Here is a 25,160-nt window from a genome sequence, read left to right on the forward strand (position 1 = left end):
CCAGAGGTATTGGATCTCCCTGGAGCAAGAGTTACAAGCAGTTATAAGCCACCTAATGTGGGTTCTAGGAACAGAACTCTGGTCCTTTGCAAGATCAGTAGACACTCTTAGCCTCTGAGTCATCTCTCTAGACCTCTCAATATTTGCATGTGCTACACATCATTAAAAAGTAAGAACAGATTGAAAGATTATGTTCATATTTTCTTTGTTCAAGGTGTTTATTGCATCTCAGAGGGCAGACATGCACTGGGTTTTTAAACCAAAATACAAAGAAAAGCCATTTTGAAATTGGTTTTAGGTAATTTCCCCCATTACAGTGTATGTTATCCCCACAGTAAATTCAGATACAACCACTTTAAAGGGTACCATACAGCTATTAAGTAATTTGAAAAATAGGCAAATGCCTTTCCAACCCAATATGCTTTTACAAAGAGCTGCCAAGCCACTAAACAACACTGATCAACAGTGACCTTGTGCACACATCAAAATCTTCAGCCAAGCCATCAGCACAGACAGTATGACAACAAACTAAAAACCAAAGGATACAGGATGTACATTAAAAGATACAATTCGCTGAATTGGTGTTAATCCTATCACAGGGGTACAACAGAAGTCACTTTGAGCTCAATCAAAGGATGGATAAACACTAGTCTATAGAACACATAAAGAAAACACTAACTGAACAGATGCACGTAAACCCACAGTGAAGGAAAAATATCTGCAGTTATCTTTAATTACAGGTGTCTCTTGGGGCACATTCATAGTCACATAAAACAGCACAAATCTAACTGCCATTTCCACAGACACAATAGAAAGACTCCACTTGTCAGTGCCTTTGATCAAAAAATGAATAAATAGGTCAATTTAGATGCAAAACCTGCAAATATAATTAAAATATATATCTTAATATAGCAGTGATAAATATGGACTTCTCATAGGATTTTTTTTCTCATTCTCAATAAGATAGCTTCATCAAGGAGAAGTTTCATTATGGACATTAAACTTCATATTTTTTTTAAAATAAAATTTCTTAACATATACAGTGCACAAAAATAAACATTTCTCACAACAGTTGAAGTTTCTGTGATTGGAAAAATGTACTTCACACCGAAAGAGGTTTCGCATATTAGAGCGTTTTTCTCACTAGCTGACAGTATCACATGACGTTTGTAACAGAGGTACAGAAGAGAAGAGAGTTCCTGGGAGGACTTGAGGGCGTGTCCAAAAGTTATAGATATATACACTGAAACCTTCAAAAACACAGACACATCTTTCCCAATGGCTCACCACACAACAGCTGCATCATCCGTCCATGGGCAACGTCCAGAAAAGCACTAAAGGCATTGGAAACATCCATTCATTGTTTACATCGTACAACACACAAACAACCCAAATACGCTACGAGTTCGAGAGTAGGGATAACAGCTAAGGTAGTCACATTCCTAATGTTCACGGTCACAGCTGTGCTGTGTGTCTGGAAGAGAAGTTACAGTCAGCACTGGGTTTGGTACTGGTGGCTCACTGTGAAACTCCGAGCATCAATCTTATCTGAAGTTTCCAAACTCACGTTATTTTTTCCTATTCAGTCACAAAAATTGCAGCTGTAAAAAAAAAAAAATACTTGAATTAGGAAACACACTGACAAAACCCCTCAAATATATGACCTCCCTGACAATTTCCCTTCATGGTGCAAAACACCTGTACACAAAAGGGTTCAGGATGAACAAACTCACATTTACGGTTTTCCAAAGTCTTCAAGATACGCTTAAAAATTCACTCAGGAAACTTAAACAATTCTATGTACAGTTCCAGTTTAGAAAAACATCTTATCAATAAACTTCAAAACTTTGACACTAGCGATCTTGGTCATGAGACACTCCGTTTGCAACTGGTAAGAGCTGCTCTGTAAACAGGGGTGGAGACAGAAAAGGTGGAAAGGCAGTGACTTCATTATCTTTTAGGTTCATCAGTGAAGCCACTGAAGAGTTGGACCAGTGTGGAGTGGAAAGGGAAGGCCTGGGGGGCCTGTGCCTTCTCTGACACCTCTGCTTACTCCATCCACTCACTCTTTCTCTTGGGAAATCCTCTCTAGGGTCAGAAGGCATCTATCTCTTCTTCATAAAATGCTTGTCTGCTTGCGGTGTGTATCCTGGGAACGAGGACTGTCTCAAGACTCCCTTTGTGTCTGCCACTTATCAAGGCTTCTAGTCTGTGATGACAACAAGAGCTCCTAAATGAGAGACTTTTCTAAGCGGTTCTCCTTGCCATCCCAGAAACAAGCTGCTGGGAGTGGTGGTGTCGTATGTGTCTACCTTGGTGATCCGAGAGGAACAGACAGGATGGCCACAAGAAAAAAATCTGAGATGTCAAGGCATTAAAATGGTATATCAACAATTCCATTTAAAACAGATTCTTATTATGTGACCTAGGCTGGCCTCAAATTCTCAATCCTCCTGCCTCAACCTCTAGTGTGTTAGAGTCACAGGCTTGGGTCACCATGGCTGGCTATTGTTAACCCACACATACAAAAAATGTCAGGAGTTAATAAATGTTGGCAGTGGATATATGATAGAAACCACACTGCACTGTGGTTCAAAGCTCCCACATTCTTACTGTTCTTTTGGCCAGACCTTAAAAAAATCATCTCATGCTCAAGGACCAGTTCTTTCAGTTATAAAACAGCAAATCTGATGAGGAATATGTAAAGTAACATTGAGCACAGCTGCAAGCAGCTACTGACTGTGTTAGGTGCCAGGGCTGAAAGTAAGTGTCCCCTTCCATCCAGTTCCTCCCTCATGTTCACTGTGAACTATTTGGTAAATTAAATTTATGAAACAGAAGACAAAATTGCCAGGTTTTTAAAATTCAGCTTGAATAAATGCAAAGGGTAAGAATCCAAGCTTTACCTTAACGTGAAAAATAAGGATAAAGAAAAGATGTGCTTATGTAGCCAAATCTATTTTTTTTTGGTTTTTCGAGACAGGGTTTCTCTGTAGCTTTGGAGCCTGTCCTGGAACTAGCTCTTGTAGACCAGGCTGGCCTCGAACTCACAGAGATCCGCCTGCCTCTGCCTCCCGAGTGCTGGGATTAAAGGTGTGCGCCACCACCGCCCGGCAGCCAAATCTATTTTTAAATGACTTCTAAATTCAGTATTATAAATGCTGGCACCCTATGAAGTCTAGTTATTATAGGATAGATACAGTGGTATCTCCCAGTTAACTTAGCAGCTGGGAGGCTTCTGCCTCATCAGTATAATTTTTGTGCTTTTCAAGATAAGTTTTTCTTCCCCCATAGTTTAACAAATGATGATTTTAAAAGTTCACTGATAAGAACAGGTTTTGATGTCAACTTTTAAAGCTCTAAACATTCAAATATATCTATCTACCCACCCAGCCACCCACCCAGCCACCCATCCATCCATCCATCCATCCACCCACCCATCATCCATCCATCCATCCACCCATCCATCCATCATCCACAACCTCATACCTAGAATAGTTAAGCACTGCACAAAGCTCACTATAACAAGCTCACAGGAAAAGCTCAATATCAGATACCTTAAATTGTTTACAAGAAATCCTTGATGTTAAGATCCGCTAATGGGTCCTTTGCTGGAGGTTTCTTGGGACTCTGAGTGGCAGGTGTAGGGCTTGGAGAAAGCTAATGGGGAAGAGGCCAGCCCCAAAGAGCAGAAATAGAAGGCACAAGAGAGACAGGTAAGCATTAGGCAGAACATATACCAGAGAAAACAAACACACAGAAGAACAGATGGCTAAAGTTAATACAGCTGCTTCACTCTACTTCGTCTGGGCTGTGTTTAACTTGGAGTGGAAAATGCGCTAGGAATGGTTTTTGGATTTTTCTGAAATTCTTTGACATCAGATTCAGCCAAGGTGAAATATGGGGACTATGGGAGAACAGTTTAAGTTAGGAAGATATAAGAATATACAGTAAAACACACACACACACACACACACACACACACACACACACACGAGAGGAAGAGAGAATGCAGTAAGCATTCTTACCTTGAGTCGTTAGTGACATCAACTATTAAGAAAAGGATTAACCAGTCTTTGTTACAGAAAGAGGGAGTTGCAAGGGGACTGAGATGTAAGTTTGCAGACAGTATGGTAAAAAATTACTTTATTAACTATGTCAGTGCTTCATAGAAATTATTTTCAATGAAACACAGCTGTGGGGCAGTGTGTGTCTCAGATAAACACGTCATTTCCTAGCCTCCATCCAGTCTGTCTAAGCTTGCAGCAAAGGACCACGGATCTTATCTTGTGTGTGTATACAGTACTGTAATTACCGACTGCAGGAGCATCTTCTGGGGGCCCCACTTTTAAGACTGGCAGGGGAACGCCTTAAAACGTTTGTAGGCAGCCTGTCTGGAGCAATGGTCGACACCTCAGATGACAGAAGTTCCTGAAATCTGGGGCTGTGGGGTGGGATATCTGCGTGTGTGGTTTGGGAAGGGCAGCTCCAGAAGCCGGGATGCTGAATCTGTCCCTATGTCTAATCTACTGACTGTAGTATCTGTCAATCTCATCTCTAAAACTGATGTCACATTTCACAGAATGTCAGGGAAAATCGGTGTTAAAGCTTGAAACTGCTAGGCAGAAATCGAAGGCTTAATTCACAACATGTGAGATATTATGACAATATTATGACAACTAACTAAAATAACAGACGGCCTGGACATTGGTAATAAAAACAGTTTTCTATAGGAAAGTTATAAATGCAGGTTGGATTATTCTATTGGCCATCTATGCTTTATTTTGATAGAGGAAATAGAATTCAAATATTAGGCCAGGTATGGTGGTGCACACCTTTAATCCTAGCACTTGGGAGGCAGAGGTAGATGGAAGTCAGATCTATACAGTTAACATCTAGGCCAGCCAGGGCCATATAGTGAGGACTAAAAAAAGGGAAAGCTTAAGTAAATAAATCTTACACAGATATTGCATGCTATTCCATGTCTTACTATTATTAATTATTATTTCATGCTACATGGTTTTCATTTTCATTCTTCAAATCAAGTAATAACTGATGGTATTATACAAGAAAAATAATTATCTTATGTGACAAAATTATATTTATATTAACTCATTTCTAAGGCTTTCACATACTGAAAATAATGTTTAAAAGTTCTAAGTAAGTGTCCTATAGAAAAGACAATGTAAACATCCATTTGTTACATTTAAAATGCCACAGGAGTGAAGCCGTTTTACTGAGGTCATTAAATTCAAACTGGAGCCATTTGGTTTAGTTTGCTCAGCAAGTTGCTACTGAAGTTATAATTTTGGGTTCCCACTCTGCCCAGGCCAGCTGCTCAGAGACACATGTCTCTTTATATTACTAACAAGTGAGAAGAAGAATCAAGAGAGAACGACTTCCAGCATGGCTAATATTAGCAGCAAAGCCCTTACATGGCGTAATGCCTTTTGCATTTCTGTAAGCGGCTGGTAGAGTAGGGAATCTGGCCTCACTAAAACCAGGTTTTCCCTTCACTGGGGAACCTACCTGATAAACTCTAAACCCCAGTGATATCCTAAGTGACAGGCGTGACTTTGTTATTCAGAGATGCTCCTGGAAGCCCCCTCTATGTAGTTTTTTTTTTTTTCCAACTCAACACAAGCTGGAGTCCTCTGAGAAGAGGGAACCTCAGCTAAGAAAATGCCTCCATCAGATTGGTAGACGAGCTTATGGGGCATTTTCTTGTAATGACTGATATGGGAAGGCCTCGGCCACTGTGGGTGGTGCCATCCCTAGACAGGTGGCCCTGGAGGGTATAAGTCGTGTAGAAGCAGCATCCCACCACGGTCTTTGTCTTGTCTCTAGGTGACTGCCTTGAACTCCTGCCCTAACTCTTTACAATGGACCATAAATTGTAAGCTGAAATAAACCCTTCCCCCACAATTTGCTTTTCGTCATGTTGCTTCTCATAGCAATAGAAAGCAAACTAGAACAACCCTGAGAGTTTATACTAACAGGGTGACTCATAGGCCCTTCCAGATGTATGCTGAGATGACTCAGGGTAGAGGGAGGCTGGCCATACCAGAAAGGCTAATCAGTTATTATGTTGGTGAGTCTTTGGGCCACATAATAGCAAGCATGGCTTCCAGGATGGGGAGGGATTGGAGATTGAGTTCAACTCATAGTTAATAATTCAACCAATCGTTACTGGGCAGCAAAGCCTCAATAATGTGGTACTGAAGCCAGAGTTATCTTCCGCAGCTGTCAATCCTGTTACACACTGATGCTAGCAGCGGTCTCAGGCTTGGACCTCTCCCAGATGTTCCTATCATCTCTTCTCCTCTAGCTGCATCTAATTTGTATCCATTCACGTCAATAAAACTATAACTATAAATCTTGTACTTTCCTCATTTCTGTGAGTCACTATGGTAAATCTAAGCAGAGTGAGGTCATAGAGAACCTTAGTTTTATATACAGCCCATCTGAAGCAAGGGTGGCCCTGGGGACTCCCAAACGTGTAGCCGGAGTTAAAAGAGAAGTCATTTTTATGGCGACTCTGCAGTTTGGGAACTCAGTGCTGCTGCTGACAGAATTCAGGGTAGACCCTGAACTTGGACAGCTGTGACTCCACACTCTGTTAGATGTGGTAGTAAGCATCTGTAATCCCAGCAGCTGGGACGTGAATGGAGACAGACAGTAAGGCCAGTCTTGGCTACACAGTGAATTTGAGATCAGCCTGGGCTGCGTGAAATCATCTTAAAAAAATAAAACAAACAAAAACAAAAACCCCAAAAAATCAAAACAAAAGAAAAAACCCAACCCCAACCTAAACTCATCAACTGGGACACAGTTATCAGGTACCCTAAAGAGGGAAAAGAGAAGGAGCCCAGATGGTTGGTTCTCAGTCACTGGCTCCACAGCCCACACTGCTTCCATGCCCCTTCACTCTTGAAGCAACAGCCATGAGAGCCATAGGTAAGAAGACCTTTAACAGCCACACGGAGGGGGCAGGACAGAGAGACAGAGACTATGACAGGACCACGAGGCAGGGAAGGAGCCCCTCACCCTGGAGTCTGATTGAAGCAAGAATTCCAGCCCAACAAACATTTGCTGTGAAGGCTAACCTAGAAATAACAATCTCTCTAGATAGAGATATTTTATGTTAAAATAACAATGGGGCCACATCTAAGAACCTCGGGTAGGGTTTTCCAAGAACTACCCTGAGGAATCTCAAACAGAAATGTTAATACTGTTTACAGTAAGGCGCTCTACCTTCTGGCATCCCTGTGATCCAGACTCTAACTTATCCACTGCGCGCCTGTCACACTATAAGAACCACGCAGTGATCTCTCGTAAGGCCCTTAGCATTTTTTCAAGACAGTGTCTTCAACCCACCCAAACCAAATACCTGACAATGAAACCTGACAGTCACTTAGAGAAGTCTACAACCACTCTCTGAGCTGTGTCTTTCTTTCTGAGCAATTTTCTTTAACCTTTCTGTTCAGTCTTATTAACCACCAATTCTGCTTCATACTGGCTAGTCTTGAAAGACTACTTTTTTTCAAGCCAGTCAGGCCTGAGGACTCCTCAGGCTGCTGAGGGTGGAGAGCGGGGCTGTGCCTCTTGCCTCTTCCTCACACCACTAACAGCACAGCAGTTTATGTTTAGGGCTAAATGGATGCTGCTGGGGACTGACCTGTGTGCCCGGCACAGCTGCAGCTCCAAAGGGTGGTCTCATCATGGGCTGTGCGAACATGACCGGCTGCTGAGGCATCATGGTCATGCCTGTCCCCGCAGGAGGCTGCAAAGGAACGAAGACTCTCAGAGCAGGCCTGAGACCCATGAGTGCAAAACCAGACATGCACACCTTTAACATGTTTTGGAATACTGCTGAGAAAACCACACAGGTAGGAACTATGGTTTATTATGTGACCCTGAACTCCGGGTGTTGAGGCTGTCAAATGGGGGGAAGGACGCTGAGCTGTGTGTACAAGTCTGGCTGGTCATGGGAAGGACGCTGAGCTGTGTGTACAAGTCTGGCTGGTCATGGGAAGGACGCTGAGCTGTGTGTACAAGTCTGGCTGGTCATGAGAAGGACGCTGAGCTGTATGTACAAGTCTGGCTGGTCATGGGAAGGACGCTGAGCTGTGTGTACAAGTCTGGCTGGTCATGGGAAGGACGCTGAGCTGTGTGTACAAGTCTGGCTGGTCATGGGAAGGACGCTGAGCTGTGTGTACAAGTCTGGCTGGTCATGAGAAGGACGCTGAGCTGTATGTACAAGTCTGGCTGGTCATGGGAAGGACGCTGAGCTGTGTGTACAAGTCTGGCTGGTCATGGGAAGTACCATGAGCTGTGTGTACAAGTCTGGCTGGTCATGTGGCATCCTTGTTCCACTCAGAAGCTGTGTATTCACCTCCTGCTGGAGTAGCCCTTGAGGGAACAAGAGCTAACTTCCTTATGCAGGACGGCCCTAACGTGCTGAAGATGGACGTGCAGAGTGAGAAGATCCAGTAGAGAAAGGGTTGTGTTTGATGACTGAGCTAGAATATGCAGCAAATATCATCTCCAAGATGATATAACAATGTGCTGTAATTTTATGACAATATATTCATACACATTGTAACTGCTTCCCCACTCCCTGGCCAGGTTGGTTGAGGCCCAAAGCAGATGATTTAAGTCGTAGATTCCTCAACTGTATTTCCTGTAGGAGTACCTGTTTGTTTGAGCATGTGGAAGGATGTCAGGAATGTCAACGACAGGTTTTTGACACAGGTCATCACTCACCATTCCAAATCCTGCTCCAGGTTGCCCAACAGCTGGGGCCCCGGCACCCGGAGGAACTGAGCTGGTTGGAGGAACCGTGCCCTGCTGCACACGCGTACCCATGGAACCACACAGAACAAATTAAGAAAGAAACAACATAACATGGTTTTAAACTGCTAGGCTAGAATTTTAAAATGTGTGCATTTCAAGTTTGCATATGTGGATATAACAAAGCATTCTCAAGCTTCACATCTAGATTTTAAAAGATGACCAGCACCATAGCAATAGTTTGAGGTTCACTTTTGTGGTGCTGTTCGGATTAATGGGCTTGCAGTTGCTCAAACCTCCCTCTGGCTAGCCCGTTCTCACTGTGAAAAAACTGGACTCCTCCACCATTCTATCCTCTAACATGCACCAGAGGGTTAGACATTAAAGCGACAGACAGACTTAGGCAGGGGTGTGCCCAAGGTGAGAAAATTATAGGTGGGCTTAGGTAAAGTGCCTTTCCTAGTTTTGCTAAAATGTTAAAGATATAGTAATTTGAAATACAGAAATAAATATCTTTTAAACCTTATGGAAAGGATCATGATCTAGTTTCAAGTGTAAAATTGGTGTGATGAAAAAATATGATCTCAAAATAAAAGATCACACAATAGAAAACAACTTGTCTTAGTTAGGTTTCTACTGCTATGATTAAACACCATGACGAAAAGCAACTTGGAGAGAAAAGGGTTTATTATAGCCCACAGCTTAGAGCCCATCCTGAAGTGAAGTCAGGGCAGGAGGAGCCTGGAAGCAGCAACTGAGGTAGAGGCCATGGAGAAGTACTGCTTTTTGGCTTGCTCCTCATGGCTTGCTCAGCCTGCTTTCTCATTCCATTCAGGACCTCCAGCCCAGAAGTGGCACTGCCCACAGTAAGCTGGGCCCTTCCCATAGAAATCACCAACCAAGAAAACGCACCAGCCAGTCTGGTGAGGACATTTCGTCAATTGAGATTTTCTTTTTTAAAAAGACATTAGTTTGTGTCAGGCTGACATAAAACTAGTAAGCATACTTCATCCTTTCTGACAGGAAAAAAAATGTGTTCATTTCTTATTTCGACTACCAGGAGATTTTGGCAGAAAATATGATAAAATGGTATTACAATTCATGATAGGGAATGTGCTGGAAAATCATTTCTACAATTTCATAGATAAACCAGAAACATAAATACTACTATTAAGGCTACTGCAACCACAAGGTATTTAAGTGTAGGCTGTCATCATTACATGCAAAGTCCAGAGATTTGCATTTCACTGAATTCTACATCTTGCTTATATCATTTCAATGTGAACTAGGCGTACAATGTTAATAGTCAAGTTTAGCAGAACATCCTTGCTCTGTAGACTTGAAAACTGGTAAACTGCCCATACCCCCCTGGCCTCACTTACGTACCGGTGGGACGCCTGCTGACCATGTGGCTGGGGTGACCTTTGGTTGCCAGTTGGCTCCACCAGTCAACTTCTTCTCCCCAGCATTCCACTGGAGATCTCCCCTAAAGGGCAAGTGTGAAAAACAAACAAAACACAAAATTCAGATGGAAAAACCGGCATGTGGCTTCCTGGATGCTTTTACTTGGGTTTAGAAGTGGTCTGTTGGAACCTGGTGGTGATGTGAGTATAGATTAAAATTTACAGAGGATTTTTACCATATTGTATCTAAGACAGCGCAAAAGCATTTAAAATTAAAAAAAAAATGTGTGTTTTCAATTCAGTGGCAACAGGAACTTTGTGTCACAACAGAAAAAGATGTCAAAAAATTCAACTGACATTTTCATTCATAATAAAAACTTTAAGTAATATGCCATCAATCTGGACACATATCTTGTTGAATTTATTTTTGTCACTTTAATTATGCGTATGTGTACATTTCTGTGTGTGGGTATGCACACATGTGTACAGGGATCTAGGAGGCCAGAGGTGCTAGATTCTCTGGAGTTGGGGTGACAAGGAGTTGTGTGACCCATCTGTCATTTGTGCTGGAAGCAGAACCCAGGACCTCTGTTAGAGCAGTCTGTGCTCGTGACTGCTGACTCATCCCTCCAGCCCTGTAACTTCTTGGATTTCAGATGCACTGATGGCGGCGTTCAAGAGACTGCTTCACACAGCTGTACCGCGCCTCTAACCTGATCGGCGGTCACTGTGCGGCTCTAACAAGCGCCTCAGTTTTGATGACAGAACATAGCTGAGAAAAGGATATACTGTTTATCAGTTATATGAACTATTTATGAAAATTAACATTAGCCAGAAATACAGGGCTGAATCTCAAACTCAAAGCTACTCTAAACTACACAGAGAAACCCTGTCTCATTAAAAACAAACATGCAAAAAACTCAAAACTCCATCCCAAAACATTTCCAGATGTTAACAGTGGCAATCCTGGCCTGAAACACATCACTCTTTCTCAAAGCAGAGCAATAATTTGGAGATTTCAATAGACTAACAAGAATGTAAATTGAAATGAAAAGCAACTGAAATTACCTAACTTAAAACTGGGAAATAACATAGCCAAGTGAGTGAAATGTTTGATAGTTTTGAATAAACACACACCAACACATTGCTCAAAGGAAAGCAGATAATCCAAAAACAAACAAACAAAAAAACTACTTACTTTTTTGTTGTGGTACCAGAAATTCCAAGATCTACAAATAGGTAAAAGAAAAGAAAAAGAATTTAAATCTTTATATTCAGCTTATATATTACAATTATTTGAGACATCCAGGACTCACAGGCTTAGAAAAGGACTATAGTTTTGCCTAGCAATGACTGTATCCAGTTGGTTGAAAAAAAATTATATTAGTGAACAAAAGCAGAATTTTAAATTTTCTTTTATCTCACATCAGTCTTAAGGATCACATTTAGTGGGACTTGCCCGGGTCTGAGACTGCTATCTGAAAAGCCCTGTTAGAGTGGGGGGGGGGGGTCTGCGAGCCTCCTCAGTGAAGTGATTTCCATGATACAAAGCTGTCTTTAATGAGAGCTAATAATGACTAACTGATCACTGGGTCTAGACTGTTTACATGTGCGGTGTTGATTATGCTAAACACCTGCCTTCCTCCTGTAAGCTGGGTGCCAGGCAGGGTGTACTCACATTAGCCCTGGCTCCTCACACCCTAAGGGGCTTCCTTGGGCTGAAAGGTCTTATGCAGCTGTGTACCTGTCTCTCGCTGCTGCTGTGGTGATGCTCAGATGTGAGCCGAACCACATGCTGGGGTCCAGGAGCCTGGGAGTAGATTGTGAAGGTGGGAGTGGCCTTGGGAATACCCGGCTCAACCAGTCACCCACACTGCACTTCACTTGCCAACTTGGTAAAGAGAAGTTGTGAGCCACTTGCTGTGGGTACTGGGCACAGCAGCCAGATCTTCTACAAGAGCAGGACACACGCTTAGCCACTGACCAGCTCTCAGTTCCAGAACAAGGTTCTAAAGACTGCCTTTTCTTACTGGGCCCATCATCTACATGGACTTGACAACAGGCGTGTCTGGCTTATTTCCAGACTCTTGCTTCTGTATTGCTGGCCTACAGTACAGTTCAGAGTTAAGCCAGTATCATTTTTATCAGTTTCTGACGCTTTGTAGAAGTTCTGAAAACCAGTTAGTCCTCAGATTCATTTACATTTTCCAAGATTGCTCAGTTATTCCTCCAGTGGGTCAGCTTATTCCCTAGCTGCGATAACTGTCACAGGCGGCACCCTCAGGACATGGGGGAGAGGTATACTGTTACACATGCACAAAAATCCATCTCTTGGCCGAATGGTCTTTGAGAGAAAGGAAATAAGTAACGAACGTCTGTAGGATGTCATGAAGGCATTTTTATGGATGCTTAGATCACAATGAATGTGAAATAATACAAATATACGTGGGGAGATGACTAAAGAAGTATGCATGAAATTTTTGATGTTACTTAATATTACATGATATCCACAAAGGTAAGCCCATATGCCTTGTCAAAAAAATAAAATCCAGAGTTAAAGCAAGGCTAATGTCCATAGTAACTGTCCATGCCTCCTAGGACTCTCCCATCCCCGCAGATCCAGCTTTTACAGCCATGTCCTTTGTGCTTGGCCATCTCTCCAGCCCAACCAGGCAATCTCTACCTGTCTCTGCACTGAATGCTTCCGTCCCACAAACGTTCTTCTGACAGCTATGTGCTTGACTCCTTATCTCGAGGAGGCTTACTCCACCTGGCACTCATGATGTAACATAAAGCAGAATTTATTTATTTTAGAGATATTTTGATTGAGGAAGCCATTGTGGGGCTAGCAAGAAACCTGGCACTAGAGAAATTCCCACAAGGATGACCCCAGCTAAGACCCCAAGCAATAGTGGAGAGGGTGCCTGAACTGGCCTTGTCCTGTAGTCAGATTGATAACTATCTTAAATGTCATCATAGAACCTTCATCCAGCAACTGATAGAAACAGAGACAGACACCCGCAGCAGAGCACTGGGCTGAGCTCCCAAAGTCCAGCTGAAGAGTGGGAGGAGTGAGAATATGAGCAAAGAGGTGAAGACCATGATGGGGACACCCACTGAAACAGATTACGTGAGCTAATGGGAGCTCACCAACTCCAGGTAGACAGGGAAGGAACCAGGATAGGGCCAAACTAGATCCTCTGAACATGGGTGACAGCTGTATAGCTGCAGCAGACTGCGGGACCATTGACAGTGGCACCAGGGTTTATCCCTACTGCTTGTACTGGCTTTTTGGGAACCCATTCTCTTTGGATGTATACCCTGTTCAATCTAGATACAGTAGCGAGGGCCTTAGACCTTCCCCAAAGCAATGAGCCTTACCTTCTCTGAGGAGTGGATGGGGGTTGGGGTGGGCAGTAGGTAGAAGGAATGGTAGGAGGGAAGGCAGTGGGAACTGGGATTGGTATGTAAAATGAAAAAAGATAGTTTGTTTTCTTTTAAAAAATAAAATAAATTATATATATAGCTTTTCACTATTCTGTCTCAGCCCTTTGTAAGGGCTATAAGAATAGAAATTGTATCTGGCTCTTTTCACTGAATCATCTCTAAGGCCTAGAATACCTCCTAATCAATAAATACTTGTTGAAAAATAAAACTCAGATACTCTCTCTCTCTCTCTCTCTCTCTCTCTCTCTCTATATATATATATATATATATATATATATATATATATCGTACTTAGTATAAATCTATTTCCAGACGGTTATGTACTTATATAGAATGCCTTCGAATATTACTTGTGCAAGCCAGGTGGCCTTTTTAGTGTTTTTTTAAATTTAGATTAAAAGTGAAGTGGGTATTCTTTGTAAGAACAATGGAATAGCAAGTGATTATCTTCTAAAGAAAGGCTCTGGGTGATCTACTCCTTAAGACACTTACCCATAAGCAAAACCAGGGGGAAAGAATACAATTCTCACATGCTTCAAGTAAATAAAACTAGATTACTCACTGCCCACTAAGCTGGCCAGAGATGAGTCAAGGTCACTTCCAAGGCCTTTACTGGCTGCCATTGCAGGACTGGGTGGGACCATCGAGACAGGTGCAGGCTGCCCAGATGGTGCCATGGTTGGCATCAGGAGATCACCTAAACCATCAAACACTGGAAATCAAACAGACCAGATTCAGAAAAATTGGAAAAAAAGAGACAAGAGAGAGAAAATATGCAAAAGACATCTTTAATGAAACCATGGGAACACAAAAAATACATTATTATAAAAGGGACAACATAATTATATGGTTTGTGACTATGAACATCAAAAAGAACATGTTTACTCATGTGTACTCAAAATACATAGAAACGTTAATGAGCATGGAGAAAGACAGGGAGGAAGGCTGTGTGCTATAACGTACTAGAGAGAGCCCAGTGCCCCGCTGAAACTCAGCCACACCCCTTAAGCGCTGAGTATCAGGAAAGAACACTTCCATTTTCTAACCTATAGGGATGTTACTAACATAGGCCTTTGTTGGAAGGGTCAATGAGGAAACATTTTCCCACACGTTTATTACAATGGTGCCTCTGGACAAGCATTCTAATAAGTGGTAGACATTGTTAGTCTAACTACTAAGAAAACCACTAATCACTTTTTATTCTAAATGGTAGTAATGCATTGTGAACTACAAATAATTTTACCCTAGCTAACATAAGATGCTCAGTCTTAAAGCAATTTATAATTGAAAAAATATATAATTCCCTAGTGTCCAATGAAATTAGCATAAAATAAATGGTGTTCTGTCAGCATCTAGGAATATGTATCGGAAAGCCACTTGGTCACATTTTAGAGGCAGTTAATTTTGACTTTCCTCTTCCTTTTGTCACAGTGTTTGCGTTATACTTTATGGACCTATTTAAAATAAACGGGATTTTAAGGATGGACGCCAAGAGCCACCACTGGTGTTCCTGATCCCCAGATGACAAGTACCACATGTTCAGTTCCTAGAATACCGAAAGACTATCCAAAATACAGGCTTGGAATATGCATAAAATATTGCTAATACCTTATCTACATAAAAAGGTTGGGCTTGTTACATTGTTATAAGAAACTACGTGCATCTACCATAAGCACCACTACACAGTCACTCTATGGCGGGAAAGACAGCGTTCACGTCAGCACTGGCAATAGAAGCATCCAGATTGTCAGGCAGGGGGTAAGATAGTTAGGGTGTTTCTGAAACACATTTAATTGCCAAAAACTCACCAATTGAAAATTTGTAGTAAGGACCCAGCATGAGAAGAGGAGGATGGAGAGAATACAAACAGAATGACAGCAGTGTTGAAAGGGTTAAAGCAAAGGTACTAGTCGTGTCTCAGCTTCAGAAAACGAGGGCCATGCAAGCTTCAGAGGGTGTGAGCAACAGCAGGAGCGGGGTGTGTGTCGGGGTGTCCACACACGCAGACACTGTTCAGAGAGTCACTACAGAGTGTCTGTCCTCCCTCTACCACCGCTAAATCATGTGCGTGTGAGCTCGTGCAAAATAGATGGTGGGTGTGGTAAGATTTCTGCTAGAATCCAAAAACAGAAAAAGAAAGGACAGGAGGTTATTCTTAGAGCTACCAAACGTGTCCTGGAAGATTTAACGAGCTATAGGGCTGAGAGCCACCAACCAGGCTAACAATATCCAGCTGCACGTTTCCTACATCACACTAACCTGGGGAGGTCGATGTTCTATTACCAGAAATAAGGAAGAGCGTCTGAACACTCAGTGACTCACCTGATGGATCAAAGGAGCTGCTGCTTGAAGTTGAAGGCGTTGTTCCAAAAGCTGCCTCGAAATTGGGTTGCAGCAGGTTATTCTGAGCTGGAGTCACCGGTGTTGTAGAAGGGGCCATGAAAGAACCCCCAAATCCTGATGAAAAAAAAAGTCCCAGAAAAATGTCAGCTGGAGATAGGGAAAAAACCATAAAAAAACAGAGTCAGAAAAAGCTACGGGAGTTGAAGAAGAATGACCGCATGATTAGCAACTAGTGAAACCAGAAGGCTTGTTTGGCCCAGAGCTTCTCCAAGCATGTCGATCTATCTATTATGCATAAATGACAGGTCCAATGTAACCAGACATGAGGTAGCTCTTGAAACAGGCACTCAAGTAGGAAATACACACATTAGTGAACCTCATTAGAACCTGTGCTATCAGAATCTGCTACGATGAAATACACAGAGCAAAGAAGGGTTAGACTTCAGATAAGTGATCATCGCACTGAAACTTTACAATGGCAGTAACAGGCAATTACACATTTAGCTGCACACAGCAGCCAGTAATAAAATGTACATAAGAAAATGGGCATCAAATCCTCAATTTCCACATTTTTAGCTCCATGTACCACAGAGGGTAGGCAGGTTTTAAGCACTGCTTTCAGGTGAGCCACTGCAGTGTGCATCCACTCTGCTCTTCTCTCTGCAGCTCAGCCAGGCAGCCCCTCTGAGCAGACAACCTTGACAGTTACTTCTCGGAATGCTTTCCCTTGGCGTCCCATTCCTTTAGATTCCTCTGTATAACAGCCTTCTGGCTCTGACTCTGATTGCTCCCCATCCCTGCAAACCAGACTGTTGCCAACATCACAGCTCCTAATGCCACAGGCCCCTAGAAAGGAGTTCCATGACGTGCTGCTACCGACTGCTGCTGGCTGCACTCCACAGTATACATCACTGTCCTCAGCACACGGAGCAGAGCTCCATGCCACTCCTGTCATGTCTCCATGCCTGTGTTCCCCAAGCAACTCCAGAGACAGCTGGCTAGGTTCAGGAGCTGTGTGCCTTTTCCTCCTGTCTTTTCTATTAATATTTGGCACAGTTCCTGAAATAGTAAGTTAATGGTTACTGAGTGAATGATAAGGACTCATAAAAATTAATCAGATCTCAAATTAAATATTTATTCTTTGAATTCTGGAAGCAGATCATGTCTCTCAAGCAACAGAAATGGAAGCCTATGATGACTGTTGCTTTTGTGTAAAAATATGGAACCTGCAAGGAGGTGATAATTATTTGGTAAGATACTCAGTAATGTTCTATTATAAAAGGCTTCATTTTTAGCAGAAGTCTGTCTGTTCTTCTTCTTTTTTTTTTTTTTCTCACAGTCTCACTATATAGCCCGGAGAGGCCTGGAACACAATATATAGACTGGACTGATCAACTCACAGACATTTCCCTGCCTCCGGAGTGTTGGGATTAAAGGCATGCACCACCATGCCTAGAAGTCTTTCTTACAACTAAATTTGTTGTATATGCTCCTTTTCAAATTTAGTCCATCATCTCTTCTTCACAAATAGATTGCAAAAATATACATATATTAACACTGCAATTTACAAAACCTATCTTTTCTAAAGTAAACTTTGGTCATCTTTTTAGCAGTGGGCAATAATATTCAAGTCATGTTATCTGTATAAATCAAAAGTGATGTAAATTTAAAGCTTTTGTGTTTCAGACAGTCCTTAACTATGCAGCCCTGAGTGCCCTCTACATAGACAAGGCTGGCCTCAAACTAGTTGGGCACCTTGCTTGTGTTTCTGTCTTCTAAATGCTGAAATCACCGACATACTCCGCCATACCCATTTATTTATTTTAAAAGCTATTTATATAGGTGGTGGGCCTAGTTACTATGTCTCTATACAAACCAAGGTGCTAGTTCTGCAAATAACCATAATTCCATGTCCCAACTATTTTTTCCTATTTTATATGCATTAAACAAAGACATTTGGGTAATATAATAAGTCAGGTACCATTGTGAGCTGAATTGCAGATATGATGTTGACTTGTGGAGAGGACTGGAAACAATCACAAGATACAATTATGTTGATATTCCAAAACTTTTTTAAAAACTAAGAATGTGACTTCCTGATGCTGTGATACTTACGCAATCATAAGAAATGTTTTTTTTTTTTTTTTGGTTAAGTAAAACAGGGAGAAACCGGCTTCTCAAATTAAACTTTAGAAAAACTAAAAATGTAATTTAAAATTTCTTTTATCAGGGTATTAGGTGAAAGTGCTGTCCATGATAAGAAAATCAGATCTCCCATGACCAAAGCAACTTACAGGAAATGTTTTGATGCAAAGTAGACTGTAACACCCAAAACAAACTTGCTTGCATTAAACATTAATTTATTTAAGTAGAAAGCCCAGAGAAACATGAATGCTTATTCAATATCTTTTCCTATCAAAGAGTCAGAAGAAAAGACAGTGGAAGCAGAGTCAACAACACATTTAAAAAGTGCATAGACATTAGAACTCTGTCACTAATCTCCTTTCTAGCTCACTCTAGTAATATTTTAAAATGGTCAGGTCTACTGAACAATTTAAGGTTATTTTTCTTTCCGTGTGTGTGTGTGTGTGTGTGTGTGTGTGTGTGTAAAACATGACCCAAAGTGAGCCTTTTGGGAAAAAAAATCCCTCTGCAGCTGCGATCCTTGCCTCCCCGGGGGTACTTTAGATTTTGTGGCAATCCCTTTGGATCAAACCTCCTGGCTCTGTTACCAGCCTCTGACTTGGCATGCCATGCGAATGTTTGCCTTTTCCCTAGATCCTTGGCCTCTGTTCCAGGTTGTAGGCTTTAGGCCCTAGTGTTCTAAGGTCCTTTGGAAACAGTATCTCAGGCTTTGGCCCTGGAGGGCTCAGCGAGGCACAGTGTGGTCCTGTGGCCGGCCTCCTGTTTATTGGGTTTGAGCAGCCCCAGTGACAAATCTCATCTATGGCAGACCAGCAGACATCCAAGAACGACTTCTTCAGATAGCCAGGACAGTTGATTTTAACCACAACTTTAGAGCCAAAGATTTATAATCAATTATCTCATTTAAAAAGCAGCAGTATCGTTTCTACCAAGGAGCTTTGAAACTGCTATTTCAGTGGCCTGTTAAAACCTTACTGCTGGAGCTTGAGAAATCTGAATTGAATGTATTGGTTTAATAAGAGGTAGAAAGTGTCTGGCCAAGTTGAAGCTGATGTGAAATGCATCCAGGCTGAGAAGAAAGCCAGGCAGGCTGGCAGGCCTTGTCTCAAGTCAGCAGCGGTGGGGGATGTGAAGGGCAAAGTCTTATGTTACACTTTCGCTTCCAGACAGCTAAGAGATTTCAAAGTGGGGGCCTGGTTCTTCAAAGCAGTCACTGTGACGAGATCTGGCAAATGGGAGCATCATTCTGGTCAAGGAGCCAAAGGGACTATGAAAGAAATGAAAGAGCCACCCCTGCTGGAAAGCCCGAAGCCACCAGACAGAATTACCAAGGCCAGGAAGGTGAACAGTGGGGCTGCCTCTATTTCCTCCAGTTCCTGGAGGAGAGATGTGACCCCAAGGGAAATTTGCTGCAGCACCGAAGGTTGGGGAAGATCCACTAGCTCTATCCTTATTCTTCACAAGTCTGAGAACGCTAGCATGCGCCCTGGCCTGATCCAACTGGTGTTGAGGTCTTGTGCAACTGCTTCTAGATTGTGAGCTACGGTTACCCTTGGTCAAAACTGGTTACTCTTTAAGGGCCACATGACTGCCAGGGTATTTAAAGTGAAGGATTCTAGACTGGGGACTCCCTTGTGCTTAGGTGACTAACACTCATTAACTTTTTGCTACCCTGAGGACCAAAATGCATCCCTTGAAGTGCCTCTGGGTACACTGAAAGCTGCCCTTGAGTGTCAAGAGGCCTCTGCTAGACTAGTTCTGTGCTCCCTTCATGCAAAATTAGAAGCAAGGTTAGCATGCTGTGAATTTCTCTGCTAAGCTACGTCAAAGCCTAAAGATGGAGGCCTTCCATATGGCTACTTTCTAAGTGTGATGCTCATTAAGTACACTTTGTCTTGGCCCCAAGGAAGGCTCATGCTTGGTCTGAAGTGTGTTTGCGTCCTTGAGCCATTCTTTTCATCAGTCCGTTCTACCTGAACAAACTGTGCCCATCCATTTCCTAGAAAGCTCAGATCACCCAGTGTTTTCAGACAGAAACATGAGCAGCTTGTCAAAAAGTTCGTGACATCTGTCACAACATTTCCACAGGAGAAATCTCTAATGATTTCTCCTGTGGTGATTCACATATTACAAAACCAAATGTCAAATATTACAGCATTGTTTACCACAGATTCCTTCTGAAAAGTATGAGAAGCCATTATATGACAGAATTGCTACACAAAGCACATTACCTTTTTGTCAAATAAAAACAAACAAGCTAATTGAAAATAAAATTGAGAGAATCAACAGGGGTGGTTTATATACATACAACTGTGGGTTTAGGACTAATTTAATAAATTCTAAGAAATAATAAACTCTCTATTATATATAACGCCATAGCCTTCAATTTCATGTCTTGAAAGAAAAATTAAAAAATATACCTTGCAAATTATGTAGCATCTATTACTTATAAAACTATATCCAAACTTAACTTTTATAAAATGCCATTTTAATTGAATCAGTTACCAGCTAGTAGATCTGCCGATGCTGATGAACTAGAAACAGCCTGCGGTGCTGGTTGGGTTTCGGAAGCACTACTTCCAAATGCATCTATCCATTATCCATCATGCAGCAAGAAAGTAAGAGGGTCAAACAGTAAGTAACTAGGCAATTCAAGTGTGATATACGTAGAGACATGCACAGACATGATACTCTGTATGGTGAGTCTGCCTCCTTGGTCTACATGAAATGACCAGGTGAACCAAACCATGATCTAAGCAGTTTGTTTTATTTTATATCTTAGGATAGGGTCTTACTTTGCAGTTCCTGCTTGCTTTGGGGACCCCCCCCCAAAAAAAAACCAAGAGCATGAAGGTGTGTGCCACCAGGGTCTTCTCTAAAGAGTATAGCCTCTCAAGAGAGTTCTAGAATATTTAAAAATTAGTGCCTTGATGTAAGATTAAAAGATACACTATTCAAATGATTGTTTCAAAGTGATTTTCACCATTTATTAAAAACAGGATTGAGATTTTAAACTTTTCAAACAAAGGTAAAAACATAATTTTCTCATTTCCCATTTAAGCTCCTAAACATTTACTATGCCCAGTTCAGCAGCAGCTGCAGCAGATCGTGTACCCAGGTGTCTGAGCACCTTTGGGAGGATCTTCATTGTACTCTCACATATCCAGCATGCCATATACCAGGATGCTCCAGCAACAATAGATAGTCTGTGTGGCTACAATTTGCAAAGATGATGTTTTAGCCCAGAGACACTCACTTTTATGGGTACCCATGATTCACTTCAGACCTGTCTCCTTCCTGCAAGTTTATGGCTAGGAAAGAACTTTAGATTTTTCATGCACACAAATACAATCAATTTCTGGTTTCAAATACTATGCAAAGGAAGAACAGATACATTTAAACCTGAAAAACATCTCTGAGTTCTCTGGAAAGATTTAAAAATACTAAATTCAATGCAAATAAACTCCATGGTGTTGAGTATGATGGCATATGACTGGCTTGTTTTCAATTCTGAAGTACCCACTTTTTTTTTTAAAGAATGTTTATATAATTAACATATCAGGCTCTTTGAGAAAACAGTAGAGAGGAACTCCAATTAAGTGATTAAAAAATCAGGATGAAGGATGAACAAAAAGGCTGAAAACAGGAAGACTTGACATGAAAAATGTTCTGGTTTTGTTAGGCCACACAATGAAAGCTGTGACAAATCAATGAAAATGAAAGGGATGATGGCAAAGGAAGGAAAAAGGTCTGGACAACTGAAAGTTTACACGTAGGAGATAAAAGCAACTTGAGAGTCAAAAGAAGCAAAAGAAATAGAATGAAAGAGGAGAATCTACTCAGAACAGAAATTACTCCACATGGCTTAAGTGGCAGAAGGAGGAGAGATACGCACCCCCGAAAAGGTCTAGCACACCCGAGGACTCCACCTTTGCTGGAGAGGCAGTGGTTGCAGGAGACGGCGCTGCAAATGTGTCCACTGCAGTGAAGAATATGGGAACATGCAAGTCACCCTTGGAACAATAAAACCCAGAGCCCTGACAGTGGCCTCAGGAAGAGGGTGGGAAAATCTTAACGGTTTAGGAAAGCAAATGAAAGCTGACTCTTCAGCATTGAAGTTTCAATGGGAAATAGAATTTTTTCTTTGCCAACCTTATATTTGAAATTATTAATAACCCTCACCAGTTGACAATGGTCTGCAGTATGGGAATCTTCTCTTAAGTAATTTCTTAGTTTTAAAACACATAAGGCAAACCTATAGGGTATTGGATCATCATTCCCCACATAAGCCCCCACTCCCACCCCATGCCCCTCCTGAGAAAGCTCTGAAGGCCTGACCTTGGCAAAGCACTCACCGGATAAGAGGTCAGCAGTGAGAGTACTCTCAGGCACCGGAGAGGCCCCTCGTGGTGGAGAGGAGAAAGCATCTTCCAAAAGTGAAAGAAACCAAACCAAGTAGAAATAAGTAAGAGAAAGCTGAAACCAAAGTCACACATCTAACAAATGCATTATCACAGCAACTACAATGGGCTTGACCAAGGATACATCTACAGAAACAAAGGAGTTGAAGAAATGGTTGCTTTAGCTTTACCTGTACCAAACAGATCTATGCTAGGAGCTGTGTCTGGCTTAGGCGCTGCAGCAACTTCAGGAGCAGAATCAAACAAATCTAAGACCAAGAACACACAGGCCTTCACTCAGTCTGAAAAATCAAGCCTATAACAGCATCAATAGCCAGTTTTCTGAAGGAGCATTTAGAGGAACATTGGGTTAAGTAGCAAATGGTTTCTACAGAACCATTTAACTATAGCTTTCATGCATAAGAGTCATGAGTGCATTACAGGACCAGACTCAAGCCACCAGATGGGAGAAATTCAGTAACAACAACAAATTACCACCAAAGATATCTAGAGCAGGAGGAGCGGCGGCGGTGGTGGCGGCGGTGGTGGCAGCGGAGGTGGTGGCAGTGGTGGCAGCTGCAGTGGCGGTGGTGGTGGCAGCAGCGGTTGCCACAGCGGTGGGAGCAGGAGAAGGAGCAGTTGCGGGAACTGGAGGGGCTGTGCTAGCTGTAGGGGTAACTACAGGAGCGCTGGTCTCGGGTGGCTTCATTGCAAAGAGGTCCAGCTCAGGCGCAGCCTCTGCACTACCTTCAGATGGGGCAAAAGGGTCTTTTGGAGAGGAAAGTGGAGACACACAGCATCAGTCAGGAAAAGGCAAGAGAGGCAGAGTCGTAACTACAGGTAAAAAGACACTTCACACACATTTACACACTAACTAGGCCTCGGCTACATAGGGTCAACATCTTATTAGCAGAAGTCAGCAATTAGGATGTTTTTCTAAAGAAAAAAGAAAATACAGTTGGTACCACAAATTGAATCTGAAATATTTTGTAGGGTGCTGTGAGATTAGCCTATAGTTTTGGTTCAGGGATCATGATCTTTTGTGTTCTCACCTAATCTAGTCAATTTGGTGGTTCTGAAAGTTCATTAAAACATGCCAATATATTTGAACTCAATATCATAAAAGAATGCACTAGAGGGGGAAAACATTAAGAGAGCATACTTGCACTTAGAAAAATTGTCAATCTTGAGGAATTGCCAATTTTGATAAGTATGCACTTCATCATCTTAATGTTTTAAGTGTTGGCATTATTTGTTCAGTTGTGATGAATGACAGTTTACACTAATAAGAAAATAAAATCAGAAAAAACATATGGCCATATCTAACTATGCAGGTTTCACATTAGGACAGAAAAACAACAGACTGGCTCATGTGTAAACCCACCATTTCCTGAGCATGCATCAAGAGCTGCAGCAACTGGGGTTGGGGTAGCTGGTGCGGCGGCCCCTTCGGATGCTGCAGGGGCCTCCCCAGGAGAAGCTGCAAAGGCATCTTGGGTGCAGTTTTTAAAGTAACAGAAATTAAAGGAATAAAAAGAGAAGAAAATATTGTAAAAGAACTGAGTTAGGTTGTGAAGAAAGCTCCCTTATACAACACGAATGTTTCCATGCACTGTTGGTAATCACAGAACATTATTCTTTGCGTGTCTCCCTGTTAGCTAACACCTGAATGGAGGCATGCAGATACCACTGAAGACCATCAGGATCCAACAAGATTCTCATTGTATAAGGGTTCTAAAAAGCATGTTTTATGTTTCATTAGAAATTAATGGATGCAAAAATCAAAACACAAAATAACTTTATTATGTAATCTAAGACATTAAACTTTCATGTCCAGATAATACCTCTTTGTTGAAACTTTTTATACCTCTGACTTCTAGAAAATTCCAATGTCTTTTCTTTATACAAATAATATTAAATAGTTAGTGGCTATGTATACTAATATTCCAAAGTTAAAACTAGTCTAGTGTAGAGAAAAAAACATACTATTAACATGAAAGGTTTAGAAGGGATTCACCAAAGTTTTCACTAAACCTGGAAAGAATGGTCAGATACAAGAAGAACTCTTCTGAAAGAAACAACCAGCTAACCAAAATAGGGCATGATGCTTAATGTCTTTATTTCTACTCACATTTATTGTTTTCAAATATTATTATATTTTCTAGTTATTTGGAAAGTGATTCATTTCCAACAGATTAAAAATATAATTTCATGTTTTAAGACCGCAAGTGTGTTATTTACAGAAGGAACCCCATTAACATATAGACAGGTCCAACTTATGTTTTCTTTTTCTTTTTTCCAATGCTAGGGGCGGGACCCAGAGCCTTGCATACTACATTCCCAGCCCTAAATATACACTGATGGCTGAGAGATGAAAATCATTCCCAGTGTCTGCCCCCAAGTGAACCATATTACATATTATATTACAGAGTTAATGCAGAAAGTCTTCAGTTGCAAGAACAAAGATGAAGCCTTCTGAGGATGGGATCAATCCACTTGTACCTGCCACTTGTCATCCCAATTCTGATTTCCTATAGTACCTACTGATGTGTCCTAGCAAACTGACCCTCGCTCCTTAAGAGGAACTGGACAACTGTGTTTGGGAAACATGACACAGTATAGCTGCTTT

At 41.8% G+C, this 25,160-nt stretch overlaps 1 protein-coding gene across 1 annotated transcript in view; it reads right to left on the reverse strand.

Annotated features, from left to right (window-relative positions):
* Nucleotides 1–197: 197 nt before the first annotated feature.
* Nucleotides 198–25,160, reverse strand: part of Snap91 (synaptosome associated protein 91) — a 111,333-nt gene continuing 86,370 nt past the window's right edge. Inside the window, exons 17-30 of the mRNA XM_038321598.1 lie at nucleotides 23,916–24,023; nucleotides 23,027–23,299; nucleotides 22,723–22,800; nucleotides 22,487–22,558; nucleotides 22,027–22,110; nucleotides 20,637–20,720; nucleotides 15,966–16,100; nucleotides 14,206–14,355; nucleotides 11,395–11,425; nucleotides 10,180–10,279; nucleotides 8,767–8,850; nucleotides 7,679–7,783; nucleotides 3,558–3,660; nucleotides 198–1,601 (exon numbers count right to left, since the gene is read on the reverse strand). Coding sequence (XP_038177526.1) covers nucleotides 3,568–3,660; nucleotides 7,679–7,783; nucleotides 8,767–8,850; nucleotides 10,180–10,279; nucleotides 11,395–11,425; nucleotides 14,206–14,355; nucleotides 15,966–16,100; nucleotides 20,637–20,720; nucleotides 22,027–22,110; nucleotides 22,487–22,558; nucleotides 22,723–22,800; nucleotides 23,027–23,299; nucleotides 23,916–24,023 — 1,397 coding nt within the window. The 3' untranslated portion in view covers nucleotides 198–1,601; nucleotides 3,558–3,567. The remainder of the gene's footprint in view (nucleotides 1,602–3,557; nucleotides 3,661–7,678; nucleotides 7,784–8,766; nucleotides 8,851–10,179; nucleotides 10,280–11,394; nucleotides 11,426–14,205; nucleotides 14,356–15,965; nucleotides 16,101–20,636; nucleotides 20,721–22,026; nucleotides 22,111–22,486; nucleotides 22,559–22,722; nucleotides 22,801–23,026; nucleotides 23,300–23,915; nucleotides 24,024–25,160) is intronic.

The sequence above is a fragment of the Arvicola amphibius genome, chromosome 3, assembly GCF_903992535.2.
Source record: "Arvicola amphibius chromosome 3, mArvAmp1.2, whole genome shotgun sequence".
NCBI lineage: Eukaryota > Metazoa > Chordata > Mammalia > Rodentia > Cricetidae > Arvicola > Arvicola amphibius.